This window comes from Odocoileus virginianus, chromosome 27 (assembly GCF_023699985.2).
Source record: "Odocoileus virginianus isolate 20LAN1187 ecotype Illinois chromosome 27, Ovbor_1.2, whole genome shotgun sequence".
Classification (NCBI taxonomy): domain Eukaryota; kingdom Metazoa; phylum Chordata; class Mammalia; order Artiodactyla; family Cervidae; genus Odocoileus; species Odocoileus virginianus.
In genome coordinates this window covers 39,493,903-39,509,247 of record NC_069700.1, presented here as the reverse complement: position 1 = coordinate 39,509,247, position 15,345 = coordinate 39,493,903, and the positions used below count along the sequence as shown (strand labels likewise).

Below are 15,345 nucleotides of genomic sequence, written 5' to 3'. Positions count from 1 at the left end.
CCCCCCGTCGGCCAGCAGGAGCAGCCCCGCTCCCTCGCTCCCCGCACAGAAGGCCTTTTGTCTCCACGTGTGCAGGCTGCTTATGTTGATTTCAGTCCCTGGCTAGGTCAAATCTATGTGCACATAAGTATTTTTTTTTTGAGTTATCATGTAAGTCACTATTAACATTCCTTGACATACATGGCAAAGAAAGATTGAATTCTTTCTAAAAAGGAAACCATTGTGTTGGTGATGTCGTTGTTTTTTTTTTTCTGGAGATGACTGAAAGGGGAAAAAATGATCGTTTCTGACCTGTCTGCAGCTCACACAGAGCCTCTGGTTCCAGAGTTTCATCGGCTCCACCCCTTAGCCACAGCTCAGTCAGAAGACTGTGGGCAACCAGGGGGGTCTTGGATCCAAAAGCCTGTGAGACTTGTTTGGATTAACTTGTATTGAGATCTCTGGATGTTTACATTAAGTCATCAGCCTTTTGTTGCAGGCTTTCTCTGATGGGGTTAGTGCGGTTTTGCTGTGTGCTGCAGAGTGGGGCTCGGGAAGGTGGGTGACTCAGCCTTACTCATCCAGGCCAAAAGCAAGACACACTACCCAAGCAGACTGCATCCAGGAGCATCCAGAATGCATTCTCTCAGGTCGCTCGCTGGAAAAGCGCAGCTTGTCTGATTCTAAATCGTGGCCCCTCGCTCCTCATTTGAGTGCCGTGCTCTGGAATCCCCAGAGCTGCCAGAATACAGTATTAGCAAAAGGCTCGCCTGAGATATTTTTTGCTAGGGAGACCTTCATGCATGAGGAATGCATTTGCATGGCTCTGTTTTCAAACTTGGGAGGAATTTGTATGCCTTATTATCATAGGAAAATAAGCATGTTTACTTGTGAGGTTATTCAACTATTTGAAAAGAGTCAGATTATTTTTTCACCAAAATTTCTAACGACCTTTCCGAGTTGGCACTGAAGACTTCTCTAAATAGCAAGGCAAATATTCTGTCCCTCGGGAGTAGGGCTCTCTTGAGAAGCTGATTGTGGTTGGCTTGTTCCGTGAAGGACGATGGTAGTGAGGGTGTAACCAAACTAAGGTTTGGCTGCTTGCCTCTCATAAGCCAGTAATTCGAGAAGCAAATGTCAGGAGAGAGGAAAGGTGCTTTAACTGTAAGAGTGGGCTGTCTAGGGGAAAGGGAGACTCGTGTCCAGAGACCAATTCCAAAGATTCTGCCCAGCCAGGACGGTTTCTAAAGGAGAGAAGGAGCACGAATCTCTGAATCATGGAGGCAGGAGGGTGGCTTCTGCCTCTGTCTCCATTGAGTGCAGGTGGCTGGCTCTCTCTTCAGACGTTATCTGGCTGTGATCTTTGGCAGGATTGCTTGGGGGGCTAGTGGGATAGAGGGCTAGTCATTTTTAACTGCTTGCTTCTTTCTTCTTCTAATCTAGGAAAAGAACCAGCAGGTTAGGCAAGGCATGATGTGCGTTCAGGAGGGCATAAGTCAGGAGTCAGTTTGAATTGTTAGTGATCTCATTTGTCTCATTAGGTTCTTTTAAGGATAGAGGGAAATATAAACGGGCAAACAGGAAAGAGGCAAAGAGCTGCTTTCAAGCACAGGTGACAGGCTGAGCGCCTTGTTAGTTTTAAGCTCTGCTGAGTGCCAAGGTCATTAAACTGGAGTCCAGTTCTATTCAAGGTTTTCCACAACTTGGTCTGTGTTTTCTAGATCCAAAACATATATCTTGTAGGAAAATAACAATTAATGGGTTTTTTACCGGATAAAGTCATTCCTTATTGAAAGTTTCAGGACTTTGTGAAAGAATGCAGGAAAAACTCATGGAAGCAGGATCATGCAAACCCTGTGGTCTGAATCCTTCAAGCCTTGCTTGTGAGAGAGAGGGAGAGTGTTTGGATAAAGCATCGCACTGCCACTCGATTGTAGCTAATATCAGAGCCATTGGTCTGCTAATATCTCTGGGTGGTTCATGTGTATTTATTGTCTGTATATGTGCATTCCTTTGAAGTGCCTGCAAATCTGTCCAGTGAAATACCTCCAGTAGTAAAGAAAACCAGTGAGATGCACTTTTTTGTTGTCCAGTTGCTAAGTCGTATCCCTGCTCTCCATGAGCCCACTGACTGCAGCGTGCCACCCTCCCCTGTCCTTGACTAACTGTGAGTGTTCTCAGATTCGTGTCTATTGAGTCAGTGATACCATGCAACCATCTCATCCTCTTTTGCCCCCTTCGCCTTTTGTTTTCAATTTTTCCCAGCCATCAGGGTCTTCTTCCAGTGAGTCAGCTCTTCACATCATGTGGGCAAAGTATTGGAGCTTCAGCTTCAGCATCAGTCTTTCCAGTGAATATTCAGGATTGATTTCCTTAAGGGTTGACTGGTTTGATATCCTTGCTTGTCCAAGGGACTCTCAAGAGTCTTCTCCAGCACCACAATTAGAAAGTATCAATTCTTTGGCCTTCACCCTTAAAAATGCACTTAAGCCAGTTTGAAAAAAGAGAGAAAAATTAGAAGAGAAATACCTTTCCAGTAAGGCTGAGATGTACTGTTCAGAGCTGGTGTGTGGGGAGTGACCTCTCTGGGGTCCGGCCTCTGGTGTGTAGTGGAGTTGTGATCAGGACTTCGTCCCGGTTGCATTCTACTCCATCCTGGAGCCTCTTTGCAGATCAGGTGGAGGGGAAAAGTCCTAAACGGTGATCTGGTTTTTTCTAACCTCCCTTCATAATCTGAAGGAAGGCAGTATTATCACTGCAAAGTAGAAATATGAGGATATTTCCAGAAAGGGCTGTGAACCATGGGCATCCACGCTGAAAGGATCAAAAAATCTCTCACTCTGGGCAAGTTTAAGAACACATCCATGCCTGTCTTTCTGGTTTGACAGATTTACCTTTGTATTCAAAAGAATAGCTTCTGAATTCATTATTTCAAAGTTTAGAAAAGATGTAATATATCTTTGAAATTATTTTATAACCATGCCCAATTGTAAATGTTTGGAATTAGGACCAGAATACAGTTTGATAGTAAAATGCTTGTTTTCTGTTTATCCAGTGATAATACTTCCATGAAATACAAAAGGAATGGTGCAAAAAGAAAAAAATTCCACTTGGACATGAGCCACATATTTTGTAAATGCTATTTTATGTTGTATAAACAAATCATCTCCCACTTTGTTTCTTCTCCATCTGAACCAAGGACAAGATCTGGCCGTATCCGTCTTTCTCTGTACACCTTTAGTCACATACAACTTGTTTTATTAACAGCTGCTCCCTCCTGGGTCCCTCCCCCGACATCCCACCCACGAGTGCCAGCGTGAGGGTATGGGCCTTGAAAATGACTTGGTAAATTTTACATTTATAAATTTAATGCTGTGTCCCCAAATAACCTAAGTTCAGCTAGACTGAAAATAACCAAAGGGGCTGTTTTCCAAGCAAATTTCTCATAAGATGTTTTAGTCTTTTGACATTAAGATTGTTTATATACAGACCTGCCTCCTTGATACTGTTATAAGCTACACTTTGGAATTCCTCAGCTTTAGGGAAGTTGTGAACGGTCAAGTCACCATCTCAGGTTATATTCATCTGTTTGGAAGATGCCAGGGAAAGATGGCAAAGGGCTGAAGTCTAAAGAGAAGTGGGAAAAGTGTGTCCAGATACCTTCTCATTAGCACGTACTGCGTATCCACCCAGTACACTCAAAATACGTCTGATGTTATATGGTTAGGTTTTTCATGTTAATTCTGTTATATTACATAGCAGTTTTGAAAAGATCTGTCATTGAGTTTTGAGAACATAGGGCCAAGAGCCTTACATAAATTTGAGTGATGTTTATTGTTATTTTGGAAGTAATAGAACAGCCTCAATTATGGGTGAATGCAATGAGCATGGTGTCCATTTGTTGTGACCGGTTAATAGGCCCCTGAATCTGACTTAGCAAATTTGCAAGCATCAATATTCTGAAGAGGATTTTTTCAGTTGGGCCCATTCATAACTTTTAGGAAAAATCTGAGTAGACTAAGGCAGCTTCATAAGTAGTAATAATGATCTTTATATAAAAGCAAAACAGCTGCCTCCTTCTCACAAGGCCTGCCATTATCTGAGTTAGAAACTGTAGGTATTTCAGCATGTTAAACCCACACAGAGCAACATATCTTTGTTGCTTTCTTTCTCTTTCTGCTCATTGAATTAAATGAGCCATGTGAAAATGGGGAAATGCACTTTGGCTTCGAAGATGTAGACTTTACCGCCCGAGTTCAGGTCACTGTGATTATTTAAACCCCGGGATGTTTGTGTTCACTTCACTTCACTAGCCGCATATAAATGTACAGTTCTCAGGACGTGCTGAGGTGTGTATCTCACAGGGTCTGGGTATCCCAGGCACTCTCTGGCAGTTCTGATTGCCTGGCTTGTTTTCTTGGGCCATCATAAGCCCCCCAGTATAAAGGCATATGGGTGCAATTAAAATAAACAGCTCATTGGGTCATTAGGGATCTGCCTGGGAGAAAAATAACACCTGTTAATTTCTTTTAAAGAACTAGAAGGAAGCCTCCCCCACGGAAGTGAGATTTGTTTAGATCTTCCAGGTGTTGGGGTAGGAAAATATGGGCTGGGGTATGAATAATGTGAAGGAGAATGGAAGGAAATGCTAATGGAAAGAAAGCGCTAACACCCTCTCAGAGTAAGAAGGTGTCCTGAAGGTTTAGATCTGCTTATCACTTAAGTCTTTAATAAACTTCTGCTTCTGCTCAAGTGAAGCTTTCTGGAGAAATCCAAAAACAATTTGTCAGAGATGGGAGAGACATTTAAATAGTAAGTTAAAACTCACCACTTAATGACTGTTGTGGTCTTTGAGCTGTTTTTGGTGAAACCCCACGAATAATTTGAGTTCTTAAGCCGAGACGGTACACAGGCCGTACCAGGGCAGCTGCAGCGTGGGCTCAGGTCAGACCACGGGGTTCGAATCTCAGACCCTCATCTGTAAGCCCGGAAACCTCTGGCGAGTCAGTCAGCCTCTCTCTGCCTTGGCCTTCTCAGCTGCAGATGAGGTTAGTGGTGGTACCCACTGGCTTTAGTTGTTGTCAGGATAAAAGGAGGGAGTCTTGGATGTTCAAGCACTTAGAACAGTGTGTTCAGTAGAATCTTGGTCGGTACTGTTTTACAGAGTGTTTTTCGGGAACATGTAGAGATTAACCAATTAAAATGTCTTCTACCAACTTGTAGGAAGTTTCTAAAATACTAGTTCAACTAGGAATTAGTGTAGTTGGCGTTGATGGTTGGACTGACTCCACAGATGATGCCTATCAGACTGTTTCAAGAATGTAGTTTAGGATGCTAACGTTCTCTACAATTCATTTGAAGTCTTTTTTTTTTTTTTTTTTTTTTTGCTACTTACATGGGCAGTAAGCAATTTTCTTAAAATTTGGTGTAGGGAGTTTTCTGTCTATGTTACTCAACAAGTAAAATAAGCCACATTTATGGTCTGTTAAGGAATTCTCACATTAAGTAGTTATTTGAAAGAGTCCCAGATCTAAATAAAATGCCTTGCTTGACTGTAAATTGCTTCATGTAGACCCTGCAGCTATCCCTTTTGTTGTTGGATAATAAATATTTTCTAACTTAATAAAAAAAATTCAAAAGACAGAAGGGAAATTTCTGCTTGAAGTCTTGTTTTCTTTTAGCAGAGCAAATATTTGCCTTGGTTAAAAAAACAGTGTTTGAGTTTCAGCTTTCCATTTTGGCAACTTGAGTATCATCATACTGTTTTTCATTGGATGCTTTTTCTTTTTCCTTAGGAAAGGGAGACTTAGTATTAAACTAATATTAACACTAACAGTCTGACTTTTCTTTATTAGGACTGTCATATAAATACTAAAAATAGCCTGAACACAAGCAAAAGGGTTGGTGCATCACTTTATTTTTTCAAGGACTGGTAGAAGAAAAAACTAAATTTTATTTATTTTGCAGCATTGGCACTCAGGTGGAAAGGCCTGAACTATTTTTTCTCAGCTGTGTGCCAAATGCACCACAAAGGTAGAGCTGTGCCCAGGAGTTTCATCATGTGCAGTTTCAAAGTCAATGATCCAGACTCTTCCACTTGTCTCATGATGATTTCTTTTTCCACATCTGAAACTGCTGAGTTAGCTGATGAAACTTTTTTTTCCTCTTCACATTGATCTACAATTGCTATTGAGTAGTTCCAGTTGAAACTAAGTCTTGTCGTAACAATTATTGAACCAGATGAATTCAGATAGAATTTTTCAGATGCCTTATCAGGATTCCTTCTGGAGTCCACATTGTTCTGGCTTGTCCCCATAGCAGCAAAAGTGATGAATTAGTGAGCAGAACACAACCAATACCACTACATGCAGATCACAAGGCGGCTTCAAAAAACAGTGCATGATGTTATGGGAAACTTAGAAAGGAGAAAGGCTTTTGCTTGAGGATATAAATGTGCAGAGTCATTTTAGAAGTACAGTAAGTCCCCTGCATACAGACAACCCACATACAAACGAGTTCCATTCCAAGAGCACTTTCTTCAGTCCAGTTGGTTCGTAAGTCCAGCAAATTTAGCCTGCGTACCCAATTGACAGTGTAGTACTGTACTGTCAGAGGTTTATAATACTTTTCACACACAGATACCTAAAAACACACACACACACACACAATAAAGAAAACATTTTTGATCTTACAGTACAGTGCTTTGAAACGTATAGTGGTGGTGGTGATTTAGTCACTACGTCATGTCCAATTCTTGCGACCCCAGGAACTGTAGCCCCCACGCTCCTCTGCCCATGGGATTCTCCAGGCAAGAACACTGGAGTGGGTTGCCATTTCCTTCTCCAGAAAAGTATAGTAGCACAGTACAGTAGCTGGCATCCAGTGAAGAGGCAAGAAGAGCTAATCCCTAGAGGAGGGAGAGGAGGTGGGCGATGGTGGAGCTGAAGGCTTGTCCCAGCAGGAGACGGAGAGCAAGCTGCAGTTCCTCTCATGCCTCGCGTTCTGGTTCCTTGTTGGAACCAGGTGCGCATTTGCACCTTTGAAAGTTGGCCCCTCGAAGGTTGCTGTGGAGACGACTTACTGTGGTTGCCCTAGTGGGGGAGCTCGCCCACTCCGAGCACTCAAGTCTGTGTATTTCTGTCTGGGACAACTCGGCCTGTCAGTGATCCTGTCAGACGTGTGACCCTCGGGCAGGGCACCCACGGGCCATGTGTCTCGGCCTCCCACGTGATGGCGTGACTGCTGCCCACACACCAGCGGGGTCTCAGAGCAGCCTGAATTTGCATCCTTTTCGGTTAGATGTTGGTTTAGATTCAGATTTTGTTCAGGCAACATTTCTAGAGATTGTTAAGTAAAGGTCTGTTAAACCACATCTTCCCTTTGATATCCTTATGCTGTCAGTTTTTAAAGGTAAATGTCAAAAAATATTGTTGTTCAGTCGCTAAATCATGTCTGATTCTGTGACCCCGTGGACTGCAGCACACTAGGCCTCCCTGTCCTTCACCATCTCCTGGAACTTGCTCAAACTCATGTCCATTGAGTCGGTGATGTCATCCAACCATCTCATCCTCTGTTCTCCCCTTCTCCTCCTGCATTCAATCTTTCCCACTATCAGGGTCTTTTCCAGTGAGTCAGCTCTTCACATCAAATGGCCAGAACAGCTTCAGCATCAGTCCTTCCAGTGAATATTCAGGGCTGATTTCCTTTAGGATTGACTGGTTTGATCTCCTTGTAGACCAATGGACTCTCAAGAGTCTTCTCCTAAAGCATCAATTCTTCAGCGCTCAGTCTTCTCTATGGTCCAGCTCTCAGATCTGTACATGACTACTGGAAGAACCATAGACTTGACTATATGGACCTTTGTCAGCAAAGTAATGTCTCAGATTTTTAATACACTGTCTAGGTTTGTCATAGCTTTTCTTTCAGTGAGCAAATGTATTTTCTGGTTTGGTCCCATATTTTAATGATTATCTAAATTTTTTTCTTCTAAACTTGTTGACTAAGAGAAATTCACTTTCAAATAGCTTCAGTATTTATTTACTCATTCATGACCTGGCAAAGGTGAAAGCAAGCGGGTACATGATAGGTGGAAAAAAAAAATCTTGATAACAACAATTCAGTAATAATATTATTAAGGCTTTTCACCTGTATAATTGGTGACTTTTTACTTATGAGATTGGAGCCATCACAGTGACTCATTCGATACTATCTTATTTGCACCAGGTTATACTGGCAGGTAATTATATGCTCCGTGTTGATGAGGGGAAGGCCAGACTCTGCTTGTGGGAACAGGAATCAGTACACCCAGGACAACTTGGCAGCATAGCTCTAAAAGAGAAAATGCACACAGGACTTGCCGATGAGAGGTTACCCACACAGAGGTTCTTTGTTTTTTTAATTATCTTGTTTTAAAATCATTGTAGACTCCCGTGCAGTTGTCAGATGTAATATAGAGTCCCCCTTGTAAAGCTTCTTCAGTCTCCCCAGTGGGAGACCATTTTACAAAATTATGGTCCAATGTCACAGCAGGAAGTTGACACAGAACGTTTCCATCAGGATGCAGGACGTGTCCATCACAGACCCTTGTGCCGCCCCGTTATAGCTGCATTTGCCCCCCCTGTCTCTGCCTCCTCCTCAATCCTAGCCACAAATCTGGCCTCCATTTCTATAATTTTATTGCTTTAAGAGTGTTTGAGTACCTTTCAGCCACAAGGTATCACCCTGTCTCCTCTCCACAGTGACTTGAATTTTAGATCTTTTTTTTACAGTTCTTCCTCAGGCCCTGGGCTCTGTTAGTTTTTTCCAGTCTTTTCTCTGTCGTTCGGGTTGGGTAATTTCTGTCATTCTGTCTTCTGTTTCAATGACTCTTTCCTCTGCCCTGTTCCGTGGTCTCATCCTCCGAGCTTTTACTGTAGTTGTCATATTTCTAAGTTCTAAAATGTCCATTTGGTTCTTCTCGGCGTATTCTGTGTCTTTTACGGATTTTACTTCTTATTGCCGAGGGCTTCTGATTTTCCCCTCGTTTCCACTGCACATGAGATCACCCCAGTGTGTCTTTATCACGGCTGCTGTCAGGTCTGTCAGATCATTCTGAGGTCACCTGGGGGCCAGTCTCTGCTCGTGATCTTCTTCAGTTCCGTCTCAGTTCCTCGCGGTTCCTGGTGCCCTGCGTCTTGGGCCTCAGATCGGCCTTCTCCTTGGGTGGGCAATCCCCAGCACCACTCTGGCTGAGACAGCAGGGGTGCCACCCGGAGAAAGGAGAAGTCCGTGGACCCCGGGGAACTTGCGTGACCCCTAAGCTGGGGGCACCCCTCACTGCTCGGTGGGGCTGGGAGCTCCCCGGCACTGGGGTCAAGGGGCCGCCTCACCACTGAATGCTGTGCAGATCCTGACTGTGACAGGCCTCCCCCGACACCCCCCCGAGGAGAGGAGGAGAGTCCCCCGAGACTGCAGGGACTATAAGTTCAGGCTCCCCACTGCTCTGCCCAGCACTCCCCACTGACCCGGGGCAGAGGTCTGTGCTTGCCCGGAAAGTGAGAGGACCTGCTCCCTGCTGGGCTGACATCACCCTGGCAGGGGTGTTGGGCCAAGCCCAGGAGGGTGGAGACCGCTGGGCTCCCCATTCAGCCCTTCTTGGCAGGAGGGTGGGGAACCCAGGGCTTTGTTCTCTGGGTGTTTGGTTAGAGCAGGACGCTTGTTATCTAGCTTATTTCCTGCACCTTTGACTAGAGAGAGGCTTTCCTGGGGGGCCTTGTCTAGCCTCTGGGTGCTTCTGGGGGGCAGTTTCTCCAGCATCCCGTCCAGGGTATGGGAGCAAAAGAAAACCCAGGGGACTTGCCTCCCTGGTGTTCCTCGGGTCCAAGATTCATACCAGTTCTGCTTTCCTCTCTCCCCTAGATCCGCCTCGTATGTGTTGTGTATGATGCCCGGGCTCTGAGATGCATCAGTCCTTGGGTGAATAGTATGTCTTGCCCGCCCTCCTGTGAATCTGCAGTGTTGCCTTGTGTCTTGAGAGCATGAGTTATCTTCCAGTTTAGTTTCTTACCTCCACCCTTGCCCCCCTCCACTCGTTATCCCCCAGCCCCAAACTGGATTTCCAGGTGCTCTTGAAACATTGGGGGCTTCCCTGGTGAATCAGATGGTAAAGAACTTGCCTGCAATGCAGGAGGCCTGGGTTTGATCCCTGGGAAGATCCCCTGGAGAAGGAAATGGCAACCCACTCCAGTATTCTGGCCTGGAGAATTCTATGGACAGGGGAGCCTGGCAGCAGTCCATGGGGTCACAGAGCCGGGACATGACATACCTACTGACCCTTGAAAAACTGGAGGTTCTGGCGGTACTGGACTGAAAATCACAGTGTCCTTCCCCTTTGACTCTTTCTGCCGAGGTGTTGTTAATTCCCATTTATAGTCTGCACTGTGTTGACTGGTATCGCTTGCCTGCCGTATTCGCTTATGATAACTGGAAGGCATGGGGTGTATCTGGTACAAGGTATAGAATGTGTTCACACTCTGATTTAGAAGTCACCTTCTAGGAATCAACTCTAAGGGACTCCTTAGAGATGCCAACGGAAATTTATTTACATTTATTTACAAGGATATCCATTACAGAGTTGTTTGTATAACGTCAGACAAATGCAGAGAACCTAAGTGAAAATATCCAAGGATGCTGGGATACAATGATGATATTTTATTTTATTTTTTTTTTTTTTTTATTTTTTAATGATGCTATTTTAAAAATCACACTTTTGACATGGGAAAGGTTCACCGTAAATGAAAAAGAAAGAGACTGTTTATACGGTATTATCCCAGCACTTTCTCAGTTTTAACTTCTGAAAGAAAATTCACTAAAATAACAATCGTGTTAACTTCAGCTTTTAATTTTCTTCTGTGTATTTTTCTGTACTTTGCAGATTTCGACCATAAATTATTCTTGTGATCAGGAAAAGAAAAATCTCTTAAAATATTTAAAAAGGCTTTTGAAAATGTATTCTGCTGTTATTAAATGAGAGGCAAAATATGATGCATGAGACATTTGGGATATACTCTGCATACATAGAAAGATATTTTTCACAAGCAGTAAATAAATGGAACTATGTCTTTCTTTTTGCTAGGAATTGCCGACTTTGATAGCAGAATGTTAACCTGCGTATCACATTAAAGTGATAAAATGAAGGATGAAGTGATGTAAAGATGGTATCTAGCCACTTTTATAGCTGCTTAATTTGTATAGTATTGTAAAGAAAATCCTTATATCACCACCAGGGAGAAGGCAGCAGTGTGAGCTATCCTCAAATCGTTACCATGTTATGGATTCAGCACATTTTAAGAGGTTGTGTTTAATTTCTCTGTGGAAAGTCCTCCTTTCTCTTTATAACATGAGTCACTCTCATGGATTATTTCAGGTTGCCATGAGGAGACAGGCCCAGATTTTCCATTTATGTGATAAGGGTATTTGAAAGACATGTAGGTAGATATTTCTCTGGCACCAGTTACAGGAACTTGCTGACCTGATTATTTATCTTTTGTTTAGTTTGACCAAGCGGCCGATGCTGAGTTAGCCTGGATTAATGAAACAGAGAAGAAATTGACGTCTCTGGGTGACATCAGGCTTGAGCAAGACCAGACCTCCGCTCAGCTGCAGGTTCAAAAGGTGAAGACACACATTTCCAGTCACATGTACATGGTTTGTCAGCGTGCTCCAAGGAAATGCACTTGCATGACTGAGTGTAACTTAGTCATTTTAACTGCTTTGCCTAATTGTTCTTGTTTTAATCATATGCTCTCTTTAAAAACAAAATCTTTTATTTTGGTAAATACAGACATTCACCATGGAGATTTTGCGACACAAGGACATTATTGATGAGCTTGTTAAATCTGGACATAAAATCATGAGCACGTGCAGCGAAGAGGAAAAGCAGCCTATGAAGGTACGATCTCATGCACGTGACCGCTGTGAGACCCGTGAGCAGACAGCTTTCACTCGGAGAAAAGCTCTTTTCCTTTATCCACAGCTGCTGTTTAAACAGCCAAATCATTAGTTTTAAATAAAGCATTTTTCAGGCTTACAGAATAACAGTGAGAAGAATACTCCTTAAGGGAATCACCCTGGGGATAATCTTTTTTAATAGACAGAAAAGCTATTAAGGTTTGAATCCTTGAGTAACTGGGACCCATTAAGCATCCAATTAATGTTTGCTGTATTATCATTGGTATTATCAGAGTAAATTGTTATTCTATACGTCAACTGTTGTTTATAGGCTTCAGGAACATTGGGTCCTCTGGAGCTGAAACAAAACCTGAAATACATAGTTCTCTGTAGCTTAAACCCATTCTGTGCAAAGTTTCAGTAATCCACACAGAAAGGAAGGAGTGGGGTTATTAAGGAGGCTTTCAGTTTCTGTTGTTTTAACGATCTTTACGTTGGTGGGAAAGCAGCCTCAGATAAAAATGTTAAGTTCAATTCATATTCAGACCTCTGAGCAGCATAAAGAAATTAACGCTTCTCATAGGAAAATAGCCCATGGCAGAAAAACATGTATGTTATACAAATGTCTATGCCTAAGATCCCGTTGAAAAGATGGTGCATTGCTTTTAAGGTATACCATAGGCAAGTAATAGAATGCACAGTGTGTGTTGATATTTTTTCTCTTTTATTTAAGTTCTCCGCAGTGGCACTTGCTTTTAATATAATCTTTATTATTTTTGCAAACAATCTGATGTGAAAAATATAGATGATCATGAAAGATTCTCTGTGTTATTCTGTGGTTTCTTAGGTTATTGTTGTGCTTTGTCTTTTGCTGTTGGATTATAGTGAATTTATACCATAATCAAGATCACTGTGACCACCCCATCAAATCAGTGTACAGCATAATGTTCTCCTTTGCTTCTCAGTCTATGTAATTAATTTTCCTGACTAAGAGGTCCTTCTAGAATTTCATTTGTGAAAGACAGTCCTTGCATTTTAACAGAAAGTAGTGTCCGTGTTAGACTTCCCAGGTAGCTCGGTGTTAAAGAATCCACCTGCGACTTGGGTTTGATCCTTGGGTCAGATAGGCCCCCTGGGGGAGGACACGGCAACCCACTCCAGTATTCTTGTCTGGCTCACCCCATGGACAGCGAAGCCTGGCGGGCTACAGCCCACGGGGTCACAAGAGTCAGACGTGACTGAGCATGGACTCAGCGTCCATGTTGCCAGACCTTTGTGTCTTCTTCCAGAAGACCTGGAAGAATAACTGGAGAATTTTGCTTAATTGTGTTCGGGAAGCTCAATATCTTAGTAATACAAACTGGAGGCTTTTTATTTATGTGGGGGCAGTTCATTACCTAATATTTTTTGAGAAGTCCTCCATGTTATCAAGCCCCCTGATTTTTGATGACTGCTTAGAAATTCATGAGTATAGGAACATACACTCGTTTATTACCCTAATCTTCAGTTGGTGTACTTTTAAGACGTTTAACACATTTTTGCTATTTTATACATGCATTTTTTTTATTGTAGTAAAAGCACAGCATTTGCATACAGCATTTTCAGCCTTGAAAAGGAGGGACTTCCTGCCTTATGCAACAGCATAGGAGGGCCTTTCTTTAAGATGAACTTCTCTACATAGACACTAACTAGCTGCTGTTGATCAGTCATTTACCATGCATTTATTCATTGAGTGCTTACTCTGTTCCCGGTATATAGTGCTGAACAAGCACTCTGGAGTGTATGTATGTGTTCCTTGCTCTGCCTGACTGGATAAACACATTTTGTCATCTGATTTTCTAGAAGAAACTGGACACGGTGCTGAAGAACTACGACGCCATCTGCCAGGTGAACTCAGAGAGGTACCTGCAGCTGGAGCGGGCGCAGTCGCTGGTGAGCCAGTTCTGGGAGACGTACGAGGAGCTCTGGCCGTGGCTGACGGACACGCAGAGAGCCATCGCTCAGCTGCCCGCCCCCGCCCTGGAGTACGAGAGCCTGAGGCAGCAGCAGGAGGAGCACCGGGTGAGCCGGGGCCCCCCGGGGAGGGAACCGCAGCTGTCGGGGGCTTCTGGTGGGGATGCCTGCCGAAGCAGGGAAGTAGGCACCGTGCGGGGTCCGGTTTGCACGGCCTGCTCACCTCTGAGTTCCACCCGGCTGTGCAGGTCTGCAGCGGGAGACTCATGCGGGCAGACACCCTGTGTGTGTCATCGTGACATCGTCACAGCTTTTAGCACAGGAGTGGTGGCGCAGAGGCGAAGAGTCCACCTGCGCCTGCCAGGGCGGGAGACACAGGAGACGCAGGTGCGATCCTTGGGTCAGGAAGACCCCTGAAGTAGGAAATGGCAACCTGCTCCAGTACTCTTGCCTGGAAAATCCCATGGACTGAGGAGCCTGCCGGGCTATAGTCCATGAATGAGGTCACAAAGAGTCGGACATGACTGAGCACGCACACTCTACACCATGCCACTATGTGCAGTGTACGTGAAACCCTCTCTTAAAGTGTCAGGACATGACTGAGCACACACGCTCTACACCATACCACTACGTGCAGTGTACGCTGAGTGCAACGTGAAACCCTCTCTTAAAGTGTCAGGACATGACTGAGCGTGCACTCTACACCATGCCACTACATGCAGTGTATGCTGAGTGCAACATGAAGCCCTCTCTTAAAGTGTCAGGACATGACTGAGCATGCACACTCTACACCATGCCACTGTGTGCAGTGTATGTGAAACCCTGTCTTACAGTGTCAGGACATGACTGAGCACACACACTCTACACCATGCCACTACATGCAGTGTATGCTGAGTGCAACATGAAGCTCTCAAAGTGTCAGGACATGACTGAGCACACACGCTCTACACCATGCTGCTACGTGCAGTGTACGCTGAGTGCAACGTGAAACCCTCTCTTAAAGTGTCAGGACACAAATGAGCACGCACGCTCTACACCATGCCACTACATGCAGTGTACGCTGAGTGCAACGTGAAACCCTCTCTTAAAGTGTCAGGACACAAATGAGCACGCACGCTCTACACCATGCCACTACATGCAGTGTATGCTGAGTGCAACATGAAGCTCTCAAAGTGTCAGGACACGACTGAGCACACACGCTGTACACCATGCTGCTACGTGCAGTGTACGCTGAGTGCAACGTGAAGCCCTCTCTTAAAGTGTCAGGACACAAATGAGCGCACACGCTCTACACCATGCCACTACATGCAGTGTACGCTGAGTGCAATGTGAAACCCCTCTTGAGTGTCAGGGAAATGAGCTTTCGAAGTCCTTTCAGTTGATCAGGTTGATTTGCTTTCAGTGTTCCCTAATTTGGCTTAGTTTTATACTTCATAGTGGTTGGAGCCATCTGAAGGTAAGCAGAAGAAATATGTGGAAGCAGCC

General features: G+C 44.1%; 1 protein-coding gene across 18 annotated transcripts in view; it reads left to right on the top strand.

Annotated features, from left to right (window-relative positions):
- Positions 1–15,345, top strand: part of DST (dystonin) — a 513,682-nt gene that overhangs the window by 442,084 nt on the left and 56,253 nt on the right. For all 18 annotated transcript variants that reach the window (XM_070456721.1, XM_070456720.1, XM_070456704.1 and 15 more), the window contains 3 exons: positions 11,512–11,631; positions 11,801–11,908; positions 13,750–13,968. In XM_070456721.1, coding sequence (XP_070312822.1) covers positions 11,512–11,631; positions 11,801–11,908; positions 13,750–13,968 — 447 coding nt within the window. The remainder of the gene's footprint in view (positions 1–11,511; positions 11,632–11,800; positions 11,909–13,749; positions 13,969–15,345) is intronic.